Source organism: Prionailurus bengalensis, chromosome A2 (genome assembly GCF_016509475.1).
Source record: "Prionailurus bengalensis isolate Pbe53 chromosome A2, Fcat_Pben_1.1_paternal_pri, whole genome shotgun sequence".
NCBI classification, from domain to species: domain Eukaryota; kingdom Metazoa; phylum Chordata; class Mammalia; order Carnivora; family Felidae; genus Prionailurus; species Prionailurus bengalensis.
The window spans coordinates 71,299,545-71,317,106 of NC_057348.1; the positions used below are offsets into that span (position 1 = coordinate 71,299,545).

A 17,562-nucleotide genomic window follows, 5' to 3' on the forward strand; every position below is an offset into this window, starting at 1 on the left:
TGGCTCTTGGTAAAGGTACGCACTGGTTTGCTCCCAGGCGGGCGGGTGGCAGGGGGTGGATTTTGGAGCACTTTTCTGCCTCATCTCATGCAGTAGGTTGGTGGAGTGGACTGGCGTATCATTTGATATAAGGGGAAGCCTTATATCAGCCTCCTAGCTTCTGGCCCGGGGCACTTGCAGCCCACCCCCCTGCTTTGTGTTGCTATCAAACAGATAATGAGGGGATTAGTGCTGGTGCCTGGCATTCATAAATGCCATAGTTTATATAGATCCTTTTTGATATACTCTTTAACCCTCAGAAGACCCTGGCAAGTACGAGGGGCAAGTTTTATTTGCCTGTTACATAAGGCAACTGACAGTCTGATATATTTCAAGTTACCCTGGGTCACACACCGATGAAGGGCTGGAGGCAAGTGTGGGACGTTCGTTTTCTAACCCTTTTTATTACACCGTGCTGCCTTATTATACGACATGGCTGTTGATGTCATTAATCCCCAAACATTAAAAAATAAATTGAAAAAGAAATAACATCTTGCCCCGGTTCCAGCCCCTGGCAGTGATTTTTAAGTGGAGAGGTTCGTGTTATGAGAATTTTTGCTTTCAAAATGCTACACGCACCTCCTGTAAAAGGTTGAATTAAATGATTTTATTTTTGGTAAGTGGCCCATGTAAGTTTATTATTTATTTATTTTGCTTCTTTTTGCTTCAGCTCCTTTGGCTAAATGAAGCACTGCTGTATTTTTATTGCATACCCTGTCATTAAAAGAAATTGAAAAGACGCTTGTTAGTTTTAATATTGCATGGATGGAAATATATCTGGCACTTTTAGGAACAGTTACAATTCCTAATAGTGCATTTTAAGAAGTAGTCTGGTTTTGTTCTTGATTAAAAAAGAGAAAACTTTCTTAAATTTGCCATAATTCGATAATCATCTTTCGTTGGGGAGAAGGTCCCTGCTTAGTGTGTCGCTGATTTTATTGACTCATTCAGCGTTCCTCTGCAGCCTGTGGGAGGGGAGTATGCTCTGGAGGCGGCGTGAAGGGCCTTTCATTTGTTGGTAAATAATCCAAGCGAAGCTGCTTCCAAGCACCAATTTTCCCCCTTTCTCCATAAACCATATGCTTCTTTAACTATTGGACATCTGCCCCCTTCCATAAACTATGTACGGCTTTAACTGTTGGAGCTGTTGTTAATTTGAACACAAACCAAGTACTCAGACTTTTTCTTGCATCCAGGTCTGCAACACAATCCTACAGAAGACAGTATTAAGTATGCCTTTGCAGAATTGCTAACTATTCAGAACCCAGAAACACTATGGCAAGATAACGGGTCACTTGATTGCAGTCTGAAGTATCTTTTCCTGATACCTTTCACGGGGAGAGGTAGAATAGTTTTCACAATGACCGTAATCTTCCCACATACATATAGAAAAATGGGAAGCAAATCAGTGTTCTAAGGGCTTTGCAGTAGAGACTTTGCAGTAGAGATTTTGCAGGGGTTACTAGTCATTTACAATAGATGGGAGTCATGCCGATTTGGCCACTTACCTGAAGTATGACTCCAAGCGGGTTGCTTAAACTTGCTAAGCCTCAGGATGTTTACCTGAAGAACTAGGGTGATGAGACTGCATACTTGATGGGCCTGTGAACATTCAAAGGGATTAACACAGACGGAGCACTTGCACACACCCCGGCTTTTAGTAAGTGCTCAGTAAGTGTGAGCACTAGCCATGGTAGTAATGATTGTTTAAAATGCAGTTTCCCCTCTATACCTTTCAGGCGTGGTCTGGTGAAAGCTGAGTTACCAAGTTTGGCAGGGAGGGAGGTTAGGGCATTTGGTGTCGTTTGGGAGGCACTTGTGTATAGACATGGACTAATTTAAATAATCATATAATTTTAGGGGCGCCTGGCTGGCTTAGTCAGTAGAGTGTGTGACTCTTGATCTTAGGGTCGTGAGTTCAAGCCCCACGTTGGATGTAGAGATTACTTCCATCAATCAATCAATCAGTCTTAAAAAAAATAATCCTATAATTGTAAATAAACAAGTTTATTGAAATCTCTGTACAGCTCAGTGTCAGTGTTAAGAGTTATTTACTAGGTGTACGAAAAGCCTGCCAGGCACTTGGATTTTAAGAGGTGGAATAAATATTTCGAAACAAGACTTCAGGAGCTAAATCTGTGGGATAATTTTTGAATCTGGGTGAACTTAATTTGGACTTCTCTAGAGGTTTATTGTAAAGGTCATACTTACGATAGAAGTAAGAGTAAACAAACCAGCTGTTTCTGCATTTCAAAATGGCGGGAAATACAGAAACATAAAGAAAAAAGTAATCCACAGAGACATTTTCATGTTGTTTTGGTACATTTCCTTTAAGGGTTTTTTTTTTTTTTTTCAACTTAGGAATTTTGTGTGGAAATAACTATACATTTCTTTTCCTCCTACCATTCCTTCCTCCAGAAATTTGGAAGCATGGTAGTGGGTGAGTGAATGGGCTCTAGATTCTGTTTTGGCTCTGCCATTGTCTAGCTGTGTTTTCTTGGACAAATGTGCCTCAGTTTTTGCACATACACAAATCGCAATCACGCTTACCCCTTAGGATTGGCATAGAGGGCCTCGGAGCAGTTCCTGCCAATCAGTACAGTTCTATTCTGTGTTCATTAAAATCCTTGCATGCATGTAGTCAATGACCATACGCCATCAAATAAGATAATGGGTATTTGGTTAATGAGTTTTCCTTATAAATAACACTATGATGAACAGATTTGAACATAAATCATTGTCTTCTTTGCTAATTTTTTCCTTCAATATATCCTGGAAGTGGAATCACCTGGCCAATTGTGGAAATATTTTAATAGTGTGAGAAAATGAATATTTCTCAGTATTTCTCCTCATACTCAATAATATTGCTCTTACAGTTTTACTGGAATGTTCCCAGTTGTTTTCTGGATGTAAGTTTTGTGTCGAAAGGACGAATGTTCCTTTAGGGTAGTACTTCGCCTCCGTTGTGGTCAAATCCAGTATGCTACCTATTTTTATACAGACCATGGGCTGAGAATGGTTTGTTACATTTTAAATGGGACATGTGAAAATGATATGAAATTCACATTTCACGATCCATGAATAAAGTTTTATCGGAACACAGCCATGCTCATTGGTTTAGATCTTATCTATGGCAGCTTTCATCCTGTAGCAGCAGAGTTGGGTAGTTATGAAGTTTGTAGGTCTATACAAACTTGAATTTTGGACCAAAAGTCAAATTTATTTTTTATTTATCACTGAGTAGGGAGGTCCGGTAGCCAAATATTTAAGTGTGGGCTTTAGTGTTGTCACTCCGTGGGCTTCAGGTTCTGCCTGAGGAGCAGCTGTGTGATCTGGGTAAGTAACCAAGCTTCCCTGTGTCACAGTTTTCTCATCTGGCAAATAACGGTGCTTTTCTAATCAAGTTACAGTGATGACAAAGCGACACAGGCAAGCATCGTCCTTCCAACCTCATAGTAAGAAAATGTAAGCTGTTATTAATTAGTCAGTGGTTAGTAGATTTAAGTTGGCAGGCTTTTGAGAAAAGAGACTGGTAGGAAGAATGAGCGAAAACAAAATTACTTGTATTTTAGAAAGGTAGATGAATTTGGTCTTCAGTTTCCTTAATTGCTCTTACTGGGACTTCTTAAAAAAATGCATTCCCTTAGTGTTGGGACGTTAGGTTCTCCTGAATGTGCCTAGAAATCTGAAACAGAGGCAAAAGTAAGGTCTGACTTGTGTCCTGGTTCTCAGTCTCACGGGATAGTTGGTGTCCACCGTGCCCAGTTGACCGGGGGAGCGGGTACCAAAGCATCCTGTGTTGGCTATGACCAAGAACATGTGCTCTGGAGAGATTAGGTTTTGTGGCCCTTCCTGCTTCACTCCTAAGATGGTATCTGAGCCATTACTTGAAAATGTTACACAAACTTGCCGACTTTTATGTCTGAGTGAAGCAGGCCGGATAGGCAGTCTCCTGCCTTACCTATGGTAAAATTGTAAAGAATCCAAACGCATTTAATTTGCGTTTCTCAAACACACATTTCATAGCTGAGGTCAAAGTGGGTGGTTGCTAGAGGGAGCTTCTGTTGTAGAAACCTGACCCAGCACCACCTGGCCTTGCCCAGAGGCTAAGTCAGCAAAAGTGAGCCCTGCTCCCCTCCCCTAATCTTGTCATAGGGATGGAGCCTCTGGTTCATTTCGGTACAGTAATGATATTCTCTTGATATTTAAATGTGCTCTCCAGGAGGGTCTGATTTCTGCAATGGAGTAAGCATGGTCTTTAAAATTTTATTAAAAATATAATACCGCCATATGCTCAGGCTTTCTCATTATGCAGTCTTCTGAAAACAAAAACCATGCATCATAAACACAGCAGATGAAGCCAGTTAAATTTGTGTTCATTCTTGCAATTTAAAAAATGGTAGAAAGGTTAGGGAATGGGACTTTGATCTTGAGGTGGAGGAGGGGTGCAAACCTGGAAGCCACCATTCCAAAGTGCTGCCAGAATATTCTTGCGTGCCTTTAAAGGAAGAGAAGGCTCTTCTGAGTCCTCCCGCTGAATGGGCTGGGATGGATCTCCAGAGTGATAGGACCTGTCCCATCAGAGGACACGGCGGGCAGCAGCGACCTGCACGCTCCGGCTTTGGGAACAGGCATTTCGTTGTTTCTGGTAAACTGTTGGTTGTGAGTCTTCTGGAATCCGCACCGTTCATGTCTGTTTGTGCAAAGTGAGAAAGAGAGTCTCTTCATGCTTCTAAAAGATGAAAACCAAGTTCTGAAACACATCTCTAATGCCTAAATGTTCGTGAGACTGTTACTCACAGATAGGCATAAATGCGCTATTAAACAGAAAGAAAAAAAAAATTTTGGCCCTCCTGAGAATTTATTGTGCTGCCTTTGATGTCACTAATTAACTCACTCTGTGTAAGCGCCCAGCAACTAATAGCAGACTAATAGAAGAAGCTTCATGACATTTTAGAATCCTTCATTCGAAGAAGGGTCTTCTCAAGCTCATGGAAAATAAGGAAGATCTCCTCCTCCCTTTTACAGGAATGCCTGCAGGGGCCCTCAGGGTTCTGTTTCATCTGTTTTATTTTCTCTTCCCTGGCGTAGGCGGGACTTGGCTCGTGCCTTCTGTCTGGAACTTTCAAAGTTGGTTAGTACTGTTGGGTTTGGGTTTGGATTTAAACGCCCTGCCAGGTTGGGTAGCATTCTCCAGGTCACAGGAACACCTTGCTGTCCTGGTCTCCAATGCCCAGGAGCAAGGATGAGCAGGGTTATAGACCTCGGATTTGTCAGGGGTCAGAGCCACGGAGGAGAGTGAATGGAAGCCCTGTGGGCCACCGGGCATGCCTGGTGAGGCCTCAGACAAGCTGATAGTGTTATCAGCTCGTGATTTTCCAGATGGGCAAGGAGCCCTCATTGTGTCGTCTCTGGAGAAGGCAGGAGGCTGCTCGCTGGGCGTGCGGAGCTCTGGGCTTGGAGCGGTACTAACAGCCATTGCAGGTTTGGTGTTTTAGGTGATCTGAATTCCCATTTTGCCTTCCTTGCCTGCTTTCTTCTGTCCCGGCTCCCCTTCTGAAGTTGCATGGAACTCTGTGAGCGTAGTAGGGAGGGAGGTGAGAAATCAGCCTTGGGTTGAGCACTGACTTGTTTTTTTGGAGGAGATAGTTCCTGGTGACGGGCTGGTGGGAAGTTGGTCGATCTAGACTAAGTTCTGTTCTTCGGCAGAAGAACTCTAGAAACATTCACACATTAAGATGCCCGTCCTCTGAGGACAGCATTTTCTGCTTTCTCTCCTTTTACCTGAGACGTCCTGCTTGATGAAAGCGGGAAGAGAGAGCTACGCCATAATCTTAGGGGGAGGGTTGCCACTGGAATTTCTCCAGAGCTCCAAATCCTGCTGCTGGCCTCGTCTTGCAGGCCCTGCAGTTGGTTTAAAGGGTGCAGACAAAGCGGAGTGCTCTCTCCTGATCCATCTGGGCCACTCCCTCTGTCATCAGTCATTGTCAATGGGAGATGTATGTGTAGCCGCTCAAGGGCCATGTCTGACCCCAAGGGCATTGGAAATGTTCTTAGAGAAGGCATTGTTTGCTCGCTGCCTTTGGAAGCCAAGCTCCAGACATTCTAGGGAGCAGCCCCTGGCTGAGACCTAGCTGCAGTCTAGAAGGAAAGAGGCAAGACTGTGCTTCTAAAACCTACGGGAACTTTATTCCTCCTTCGCAGCCTAATTCTGTGATGCTTCTGAATCTACTCAGCCTCTTCCCTTTTTCGTTTCTGATCTCTCTTTGGTCAAAGTCTTGGAGGAGAATTCCGAAACAGGGAGGTGAGGACTTGGGTCCCCCGGGTCTTTATTCAGAGAACGTCGAAATGTAAATCACCAAAGAAGTAAAGCTGACAAGACGCAACAGACGCATCATAGGAAAACATGAAATAATGCTCTTTCCAAACACAGCGAGGCGATTTCCTGGGAGGAAAGCAGAAACCTGGGCTCTGCTGCTTGCTCAGAAGGGGAGGGTGGGGCCCCAGGCTGGTGGAAACACTTCACAGGCGGCTGTAGTGCACAAAAGCCATTGGCTGAGCCTCGGTGGGGTGCGAGGGCCGGGCAGAGGGCATGTGTGCGTCTCACGCCTGTGCTGCTGCGATGCCTCATGGTACCCAGGCCCCGAGGTCAGATGACTCACCATTGATTTGTCATTCGGGCCCCCTGGGTGCTTCCCAAGGGTGTGTTACATTCACAAAAACTTACTGGGGGAGTAGCGGAGTTTTGAAAATGTCTATGCACAAAACTGGAATTACTTTCTGTCTTCTTTTGGCGACGGCTGTGGTGGCCGAGGCTGGGAGTGCCTAAAGACTCCAGGTGTCACTCCCCAAACCTGTTCACAAATAGACCCCCTGTCCCGTTAACAGGGCTGAGTGGCTTCGTTCAGCAGGGCATGGTTGGGACTCTTCTTGTGTCCCTTGCTTGCCGGTTTCTGATCTGGACAGTGGACCCAGCCCCTCGTCCTGCTGCAGTAGGACTGTTGTGGGGACCCCGTGAGATGGCAGAGACTATAGCACTGTGTGGGGGTAAAGGATTATTTCTTGGCTTAAGGAAGGGGGCGATGTTTGCTTGTGAGGGGTCCGACATCGACATCGTCATTTGCATCCTGACCTGGCCTCAGACCTCTGTTTTAATCCATTTGAAGATGACTTTATTATTAATCATTCAGTATGGAAATGGTGAGGTTTCACACACTCAGACCTTCTGAAACATGGAAATACTATTCTCCTGTTAGAAGCCCATTCGGCTAGAAATCTGAGCATCCAGTCTTCTTTTTTTTTTTTTCTCCCCTTAACATTTTGTTGCCTCCTCCCCTCACCCCTTCCCCCCACCCCCCTGCCCCCATCCGCCTTTCCTTTTGGCTCACCGAAACCTGAGTGCCACTTTTCTGGGAAAGCCTGATATTCTGACTTCAGTTTTGTAATTTAATGATGGAGAGTTTCCTTAGTAAACCAAATTTAGAGTCCTAGAATGCTTATCTTATATCCAGACCTTGAACATAAAAGGCATTTTATACCCGCAATTGTTCATTTAATGAGCAATTGCAGAGTGCAGGCCGGTTAAGGGATTGAGCTATATGCACTATTATTGCAAGAAGTATTCCGAAATACCAGAAATAGGACGTAAGCTCTGATCAGGGAGACTGTGAGCACAATTACCTTCTTTTCAAATCCTTCTGTGACACTGCGGGAGGAAAAAGGACTTTGAAACTTGAAAGGAAAGAGCTTGCTTTCAACCTCAAAAGCTAGGAGGAAAGGGCTCTGAAATTTGCTCAGAATTCCCAATTCACCATTAGCCTGTTTCTTCCTTTAGCCTCAAGGCATTCTCCGCTTTTTGAAAAGATGTTAAGAAATTCAGTCACAATAGAGAGCCTAGTTTTGAACATGTTTCACTCGGTCCATTGAGGTCTGGGCTCCAGCCTTTGTGTGGGGTGAATTGAGCTGAGCAGCTAGCTGGTTGGAGACAGGTGAATGAGGAGTCGCTGTGCTGTGCAGTCGCAAATTCTGGCAAAGAAAGAAGCTCCTTTATTTTACAATATGCATTCCGGTACAACCCCGCCAGTGGCAATATGTGGAGTTGAGCCTGTTCTTAAGTCAATACAGAGTACTTGGTTTATAGCAACTCTTGTTAAGTTTGTCTTGTAATTGAAGCTGCTGTTGACCTTGCTTGGGGACCATTTGTAAAACCGTTTATTTAGCATAAACTGAAATAATAAACCCTCCTTCTCTCGGGCTGATTGTGATAGGGTGACATTAGTTTGATTTAATGATTAGCCGCCTGACCCTTCTGCTGGAGAGAGCGGCTTGAATAGAGAGAGTTCACTCGGAAGCACTCAGAAAGAATACTAATGAGCTTGTTAAATTTAGCATGGCTCCAACCACTTTTAATTCCTCTAATGGGAGCGGCACTGCCTGGGAGAGGGTGAGGGAGGCAGGGAGACACCGAGAATGTTCCTAGAGGGTCTGCACACTAGAGAAAGCCCACCAAGAGAAGTTTGCAGAAAGTAGCTAGCCAGAGCCTGGGGTCCGAGTTGTAAGTATTGCCCGTTGTCTTATACTCTGTGTCTTCTCTGTCTTGGGGGAAGAGAGGAGTAATGGTGTTAAAACGGGATTTAAGGGAACAGTTTAAAAATCGATGTTAATTTGAAAAAAAAAAAAAAGGCAACCACGTGCACCATGAGCTCTCCTCATCAGCTAATTTTGCCAGGGTTGCAGGAGATGTTTCTGGTTGGTGATGCAGTGCAGGGTTTTATTTTTATACCGGAAGAATCGTCTGAAACTTTTATCCAAGGTCCAGGCCAAAAAGCCGTTGCTTCCTGGGTTGCGAGGAGAAATCATGCAGGTGTTTGCGAGTAAGTGCACAGGAGCGTGTGTTCAAGTCCCGCTTCTCACCACACGGTTTCGTTAAGGCTTCATTGTCAGTGATCTGAGCGGTGTTTGCAAGGAGGCAACTTTTGAGTTTCCAGCGATCATGGCACTAAGACTCGATGATGTCGGTTGCCTTTGGGTGAGTTTGGAAAAATCTGGGACAGTTTGTAAAATGCGATGCTTGGGCAGCTCTCCATCGGGGGGCAGGAGTTTGTTAACTTGCACTCGAGCGTGGATATACAGAAGGAAGGAGGTCCAAAGAGGGATTCTGATGACAGTATTTAAAATTGTTTTTTTCCTGACACTTTTTAGTGAATTGCATGTTTCCGTGTGACCCCCGAGTTAGCAGCTGTTTGACATAGAGAAGCAGGAACAGCCCCCTGCCTGCGTTTGGCCGTTAAAGTCCATTGGCAGATGCTCCTGGAGCAGTGGGCTGTTGGCTTACATTTTTGCAGCCGACTTCTGCTTGTTGCCATGGTGAACAGTATGTTTCTGTCAATAATTTGGCCTGGCGTAGCCTGTCTGCACTGACTCTCAAACTTTATTGAACAACTCGGCACAACTGAACAAGATTAGACAGTTTCTTCTTTTGGCTTACTGAAGTGGTTGCTAAATTTATAAGAGCAGGCAGGAATATGGCTTGGAAAGTTTCCTTTTCACTGCAGAGAGCGTGCTCTCTAGCCTCAGAGCTGTTTGTATTCTGGAGCGTGTGTACTGTCAGGGTTTGATCTGAGTGCACGTTAGAAGCGAGAAGCAGCTTAGTACGCGAGGTAAACTTCAGGAAATAGTTGCCTACTGGAATTTCTTGGCGAGGAGGGAGGGGGTGGGTAAACAGTGTGTTGGCATCGCCTGTCGTAAAAGTGAGTGTGATGAAAGTTTGCACACTCAGAACATTCTTGCCTGCAGTTTACTAAAGCAATGAGTTAAGGTTTTCTGTATTAACTATTTGAACTTTGTTTATTCCTTGTTATAACTTGCGTAGTCACACGTTAGTATCACTCTCATTAAGAAAATAATAAAAGTTTAGTACTTGTGAAAAAAATCACTTAGCTGAAAAGGCACCCCATTTCCACTCCTCCCCGCCCCCCAATTGCTTCCTTCTCCCAGGAGACTGGGGGTGGGGCATGGGAGGGCCCTGCTCAGACCAGGCCCAATTATTCAACTATTTGTGAAGTTGGAATTCAGCAGCTCATCATGAAGGCATGGCTTCTAAGAAACTCACTCTATTACAGGGATGCCGTTCCAAGAGAAGAGAAGAGAAGTTAATTTCTTCTAGGAAGATTAAGTCAAGGGAATCCTGTTTTCAACCTGGAACAGATTAGCGGAGGAGCTTGGTTATTCATTAACCAGAGAATGCTAATTATGTGTCAAGACGGCTCTTGGGGGAGGGCTTTCGGGTTTTCCAAATGAAGGTCCATCCTACAGAACTTGCACCTCAGTGCCACGAGTTCACTTCAGGTTGAAATTTGAAATAAAGATTTAATACAGGCGCAAATTAGTGGAAAATATGACGTTGACCATTTGCAGGTTATAGGAATTTTTATAAAACTAAGAGGTTTAATGTTTTTGACACCCTTTTGCAAACCCTGATTCTGTAGCCTGCGACTTCACTGCTAATGAAGTATGAGGTTGGAGTGGCACCTACAAGGATTAGTCAGAAGGGAAAATAAAAATGGAGGGTTTTGTGAGTTGTTTTTTTTTTGTTTTTTTGTGTTTTTTTTTTTTTGGTAGTTTTTAAATAAACAAAAGCATGCGCTTTGAATTGCTTTTGTAAAGATCGATGTGGGAAAGGGTGGGATTACACTGATTTTTTTCCTTCTGTTTAGTAGTACTTGATAGATTAAACTCATAATCTATTCCATAATTACAAGATTTGGGGGAGAAGATCTGCACAAAACAATGCTAAAGTAATGTTTCACAGTTTCCCTGCAGCAGTCAGCAAATTCACTGTAAAGACCAAAGCATACCTCATTGTCTGTTCTGTTCTGCAAGTCATTTGCTAGGCTGAAACAACAATTGCTTATTTCTTCAAATCCCAGACAGAGGCAGAAGGATTCAAGTTGCTTTGGGTAGTTCAAGCCATTAGTCAACACAGAACAGTAGTCGTGACTATAGTCTATATATTCATGCTTGCCCGTGTTTATAGCTGTACTTGCTTCTGAATTTGTACAAACAGCGATGAATCTGCTAAAGCATACTTTTTCTGTTGTTTAGGGGCTCTCGGCCAGATAGGACTGCTTTATGCAATACTTTGAAGAGAAGTTTATATGTTGGGATAAACCGTGTTCAAAATCTGTCCATCTGAAATGCACAACAGCATTATCGCTCACATACATATATGTGTATTTAAGATCAAGAATGGAAAATCGTTTTCAAATTAGATGTGTAAGCTGTGCGCAAACGGCTTTGCTTCTGTCAGAACGGACCTTCCAGAACACAGTCTGCTGATGAACTGCAGAACTTGTTTGGGAGCTTGTAGTTTAGAATGTGTGTATGATTCTAACAGATGAATTGGCCCATTTGTTGTGGGTTCAGATCACTCGTTTGGTTTAGTTTTAGGCGTGGGTTCTTTGATCTGCTCTTATAGAAAAGGTCCTCCAGTCCCATTCCCAGAGAGCCATAATGGGTCGATGGGAAGGTCCTATGGATCAAAGGGAATGGAAATACTGGAGGCGGGAATATTGAATGTGTGTGGAATTTCAGAAAGCTGTTTCTTAATGTCTGAAGCGGCGTCCGGACCCCCGCAGAACATGTGCCCGTATCTGCACAACTGACGCCTGCCTCACCCACAGAGCCGTCTTGCCCTGGGAATTACAGTCTTGCTCCATTTTCTTCTTGGTTCTCAGCAATGTTCTGTGGGCTGCAGCGAAGTAACTTGCAAAGGGCGCTGTAGGTTTCCACGGTTGGCACCTTTATCCCTTTGTAACTAGTGGGTCTTTTGTCCCATTTCAAGCTCCAGTAAACCAGTGGGTTACAGACCTAAAAAGACAAAAACGGGAAAACTTCTGGATCACTGTGGGCCCTTTGATCCCTAGATCACCCAGAGCCTCAGCGGGTGTCTGAGTTGCCCAGATACCTGAGCGGCCCAGCTTCCTCAGACAGTCAGGGGGAAGCTGGACATCACAGCCTCAGGCTGGCAGAGCTTCCAGCTCCACTTGGGACCTGCAGGGATATTGGCAAGTCCCTGATGAAAAGCCTCCCTGGCAGATTTCGGTTGTAAGCTGGCGATGATAATTTGCTGACCCCCTACATCTCAACTTAATAGGCTCATTTCCTGCCCCCCCCCCCCCATCCTTGGATTTGTATTTTGGACCTTCATTCATAAGCAGTTTTGCCTGGAGACTATCCCATCATGGTGTAGCTTTCAAAGTTGCCAAGAATGAGAAATAGGCTTCTTTTGGGGAGGAGGGAGAGAGAGGGAGACCTAATTGATTACTGTTTTTGAATCACTCCTTCCAGTGGCTCACGGAGCTTTCGTTTTCCTCCTTTCCTTAGAAGATGAAAGTCCTGGGCAGACCTATCACAGAGAGAGAAGAAACGCAGTCACCATGCAGCCACAGAGTGTCCAGGGGCTCGGCAAGATCAGCGAGGAGCCTTCGACATCTAGTGACGAGAGGGCCTCACTGATCAAGAAGGAGATCCATGGGTCCCTGCCGCACCTGGCTGAGCCCTCTGTGCCGTACCGCGGGACTGTGTTTGCCATGGACCCCAGGAATGGTTACATGGAGCCCCACTACCGTAAGTGGTTCCTGTCCCGTGGCCCCCATTCCGGGAGCTGCGGAAGGCCAGGCATGTGCGCGTGCACGCGTGCTTCATGAGTTATTGTGCTGGTATTAATTGATATAAATGTTTAACTGACTTTTTTCCCCCACTCTTCTCCCCCTCTCCTACATCCTGTCCATTCCTCCTTTTAGAGAGAGCCATTTTCTTACATCTCTAAGCAACATCAAGCCTTCAGGAAGGTGTCCATCTGTGGCTAATCCACATGGACCTTTGCTGGGAACGAGAACCAGATTTCTTCCACCCAAGTAGACACTGCAGGAGGAAAATTGGTTGCTGGGGGTAGTTATTAAAGTGGGCTGCATTGGCAGGAGTCTTCAGCAACAGCTATTCCCATTTTTAATGATTTTTTGCGTAATTGTTGAGGATGAACAGACCTCTTTTAACAGATCGTTGCTAAATTCCTTAACGCGGAAGATTTTTTGCTACCTGTTTTGCTTTCCTCTCCAGCCAGCATGCCAGAGATGTGCGAAGCTCCTTTTCCAGCACTAATAAAGTTTAAGTAAATCACTAGCACTCAGAACAAAAGTGTATGATGGTTTTCTCCAAAGAATGATGTATAAGGGGTGACTTTATTTGTGGCCTGTTTCTAGTTAAAAACAATATAATTTGGTTGTGGAGTAATGAAGTTCACATTGAGGTGCCAAAGCTTACAGCTCTTGATTACAGATTTATCACCTTGCCAGGATACAGACTTGCCATTTAACCTTCCCGGCTCCAATTCCAGATGATCCATTGAGCTCCAGTGAGGGGCACTGGTTTGTGTTTCCCTTTTTCCACATCATTCAGAAATTTTAGTGTTTTAAGGCAAAAGGTCATTAGCCAGATGACTGATTAGTGAGGACAGCTGATTAGTGCTTTTTTTTTTTTTTTTTCCTTTTTGCTCAAGAAAGTGCCCAGGATAAAAGCTAATTTCATCCCTTCGTTAGCTGGCTTGCAGCAGAGGGGAATGTTCCCTCATCAGGGTGCAGATCAAAGAGCCCGGAGCAACCTTACGTCTCAGCAACTGCTCCCCCCAACCCCCCTTCCCCACCGACCAGATTACATTGTTAGTAAAGACGGAAGGTACATTATTTTTGTAAGTGCAGAGCGAATTATTTTTTAAGTGGTCAGAAGCATAGAGGAAAGGGTCTTAGGGATTCTTGTAAGCTTTTGGACAAGGCTACGACTTCTCTGATCAAAAAGTGCTTATTGGTCAAAAATAACAACTTCTCTGATCAAAAATGCTCATTGCTGCAGTTGTTTTTACCAGTCTAGAAGTGAGGAGGAGTGGGGCGTGCCTCTTTTTCTTCCTTCATTAAAGTTTATTTCGTTGTCTTTCTACTTTTTTTTTTTTAGGAGAGTTTGAAACAGTGTTGGCAGGATTTTTCTCTGGGCACAGTCTTGTTTTCTACATTGTATTTTTATTTAACGGGTCTCTGTTGGATCTCTGTTCGTGCAGAAAATGGGAGGGAATCCGCATCCTAAATTTTTACTCCCTGAGTGTATTTACTTTTTAGAAAGACGCCAGCCTAGCTTATTAGCCACAAGTTCCCTGCATTGTTTTCGTTCTTATGTGTGAACACAAACTTTTCCCGTCTCTTATTTATGTTTTGTTTTCTATTCCAGATGCCCACTAATTAGTGAGGTATTTAATTGGGCAGGACAGCTGACGAATACTTCTCTTCCGGTTGATGGAAGTAGGCAGATGACCGTTAACTTTCTCTCCGTGCCATTTAACTTGCAGCTTGTTCTTGGTTCGTTGGTTCTAACGGTTTGCCCATTGGATCCTCTCCCTCCATTGAGGGATAGGCTCTCTGCACACCTGGGATCTGTGGCACCGTGTTTGTGACCCGCCTCTTGGGCCACCAGTGGGATATTAACTAGCACAGGGCACTGGAGAGCTCTTAGCGGGGCTTGGGACTGTTCTGTTTAGAGGACATAGACCAACAGCTTGATGTCTTCAGCTTTCCCCACTGTTTTGTTCAAGTCACTGTTAAAATTGCATGGTGGCTGACAAACTATGTACATTGCCTATAACCAACTGGCAAATGCCATTTTGACCCACCATCCCAATGTACTCTCTAAACTGGCCCTAAATAAATGATATCATGACATATATAACATGGTTGGGGGAATCCCAGGGATTACCCAGATCAGGTTACCATTTAGGGGATTTCGGCTCAAGGTCCAGCTTTGCCATTTTGTGGCTGTGTAGCTTGGCCAAGCGTGTTGACCCCTCGAAAAATCATTTGCTAACTATTTACTTGGCATTATAATGTGACTGCTGCTCCATGGCGTTTTCCTGACAATTAAGGGAGACCATGCAAATATAGTATTTGATAAAATCTCTGGCTCATGATGAGTGCTTCACATGATTATGGCACTTCCCCCCCGGGCGTCCACTTCATTAAAGTTTATGTCATTTTCTTGTTCCACTTCCTCCTGTTCCTTTCCATCATCATCATCACTGCCACCATCACCGCCACCATCAGCACCTGTATGTGATTAGTTCAACTCTCCAAACCAAGGTGTTTTTGTTAGTGCTGCAGTTGCGTGTGTTTCTCTGCCTCCCTGAGATCCACAGATCTTCCACAGATCAGAGATCAAGTGGGCCATAAGCCTTGGGAAAAAGGTTGGTGTCGGCACTGTGCACGGTGGCCTTCTGAACATAACTTCTCTCCCTGAACCTTAGTGAATTCTCTCTAATCTTTTGCTCTTTTGTAAGTGAAGGAAGTACGGAAACATTTAGATGATTTTGAGAAGTTTTCACCTGTTAAATTCTTGGCAGAAAGTGTTTTATGTAGCAAATACAGACTTATCTGGAAAACATGACAGGTGCAGAATTATTCAAATGAAGTCTTTTATTTTTATTTATTTATTAAAAAAAAATTTTTTTAACGTTTTATTTATTTTTGAGACAGGGAGAGACAGAGCATGAACAGGGGAGGGTCAGAGAGAGGGAGACACAGAATCGGAAACAGGCTCCAGGCTCTGAGCTGTCAGCACAGAGCCCGATGCAGGGCTTGAACTCACGGACCGCGAGATCATGACCTGAGCCGAAGTCGGCCGCTTAACCGACTGAGCCACCCAGGCGCCCCAAACGAAGTCTTTTAAAGATGTCCTCAACTAAGCCTCGAGGAGTTAGATAGGATGTAACTGTAGTTTGTCTCGAACCCTATTGGGTCATTTAATCTTCTCGCAGTATAATGAGTATTTTTTTAGTACTTTATAATAAAATCCATCCCCCTGATCTGGATTTAATTATCCAGGTAAAGCTAACGAATGACCAATGTGATGCTGAAGTCACATCTTCAAGACTTTTTAGGGTGTGAGTGGAGCACCGTCTTTTTAAAATGAGACCTGGAAATTCAGTCCCATTTCTTTACCTGTCCGTACTGCAGCCCTGCAGTGGCTCAAGGTTCAGAAACCTCTTTTTAAAGGCCGTTCATTCCCTTTTCTTTTGAGTCATGTGCTGGCTTCACCAGGTTGTTGGGGAGAAAAGAATCCTCAATCCCGTGTCGCTGCGCATGGGAACACTCACAGGAATTCCTTCGTTTCTCTGTGGTTGGAAAATGTGGACTTTCCAAGATGGCTAATTTGTGCTTCTATATATACTAACTTTGTATTTCTAACGTGTGGGCAGGCTTCCCGTAAGACCGGAAAAGGGAAAATCGTTTCTTTACCCTCAGAAGGACATCTGTAAAATCTTTATTGCACAAGACTTTATTATCCTTGGGCATGGAATGTTGCATCTTCGCAAACTGCAGTTTGGCTGGATTCAGAGTATTTTAGGTTTTGTGGGTTTGACTTAAAAAAAAAAAAAAAGGAATACCAGGGAGAGCGGGCACTTCAAACGTTCGCAACATATGTTTGGAATAAAATCCTCACAGGGGGCCCCGGAGGGTATTCTCCCCTGAAGGGTAGTGGCGGAGGGCTTGTATATCAAGGCGAGAAAGTAGACGTTCAAGCTCCACGGCTCAGGCCTGGGGTGACGCTGCCTGGCGGGTTGCTGCGCAATCACTAGCGCTTTTTCGTCCCGGAGAATGTGGGAGGGGCCGGGCTTCAGAGCCCCGACCTGCTTGTACCGGAGTCAGGATTAGGTCCCCTGTCCCCTTCCTACACTTTCATTTTGCCCCTGCTCCATCCGTAGCCAGGTTATTTCAAACTACTATCACCCCGGCTTGCACTTAACCACCACGCACTTCATTCTCTTAGGAACTTGTGAAGGCAGGTGACGTCATAGTTCAGGCATCCCTGCACCCTGGCCGATGCTTAACTTTTCCTCTCGTCCCTGGGACAGAAAACATGGGTTGCGTTGTCTTCTGTCTTCCTGCGAAGGCTCGTGTGTTCCCACTGTCCCTGCTGGAGTCTTGGTGGGGAGCTTCTCAGATTCACCAGGCATGCCTTGCAGGGCCCCTGCTGGTTCTGTTACAAGGAGGAGAAGGAGGTCCCCTTTTCTAAAATTTCAGGTCCCTTTTACAGTTTTGTGGTTGTGACGATGCTTTTCTTCTGCCCCCAACTGCTCCCAAGCAGTAATAGTCCCTCACGGAAAATCTGATTCATTCCTGCATGCAAATGCTTTGATTGAAAACACACCGCTGGTATTCCTCCTTATGTTTCCCAGCTCGGATGACAGAACTATTAGTTGCTAATTAGCAAAACCTGAGGAATTTGCTTAAAGAAAAGAAACTGAATTTTTAATTGCTTGCATTTATTTATTTTCCGCAGAAAGCTGATGGGCCGAGCCCACTTGCATTCTTGTGTGCTAAAAAAAAAAAAAAATGTAATGTTTTTCTACCTGTCTGTCTTTATATTAGGTGACTTTTTACCCCCCTTAGAAATACATCTTCTAAGCGAGTGGAAGAGAAGATG

At 44.5% G+C, this 17,562-nt stretch overlaps 1 protein-coding gene across 5 annotated transcripts in view; it reads left to right on the forward strand.

Annotated features, from left to right (window-relative positions):
• Positions 1-17,562, forward strand: part of GLI3 (GLI family zinc finger 3) — a 279,721-nt gene that overhangs the window by 77,885 nt on the left and 184,274 nt on the right. For all 5 annotated transcript variants that reach the window (XM_043588512.1, XM_043588510.1, XM_043588513.1 and 2 more), the window contains exon 3: positions 12,424-12,666. In XM_043588512.1, coding sequence (XP_043444447.1) covers positions 12,424-12,666 — 243 coding nt within the window. The remainder of the gene's footprint in view (positions 1-12,423; positions 12,667-17,562) is intronic.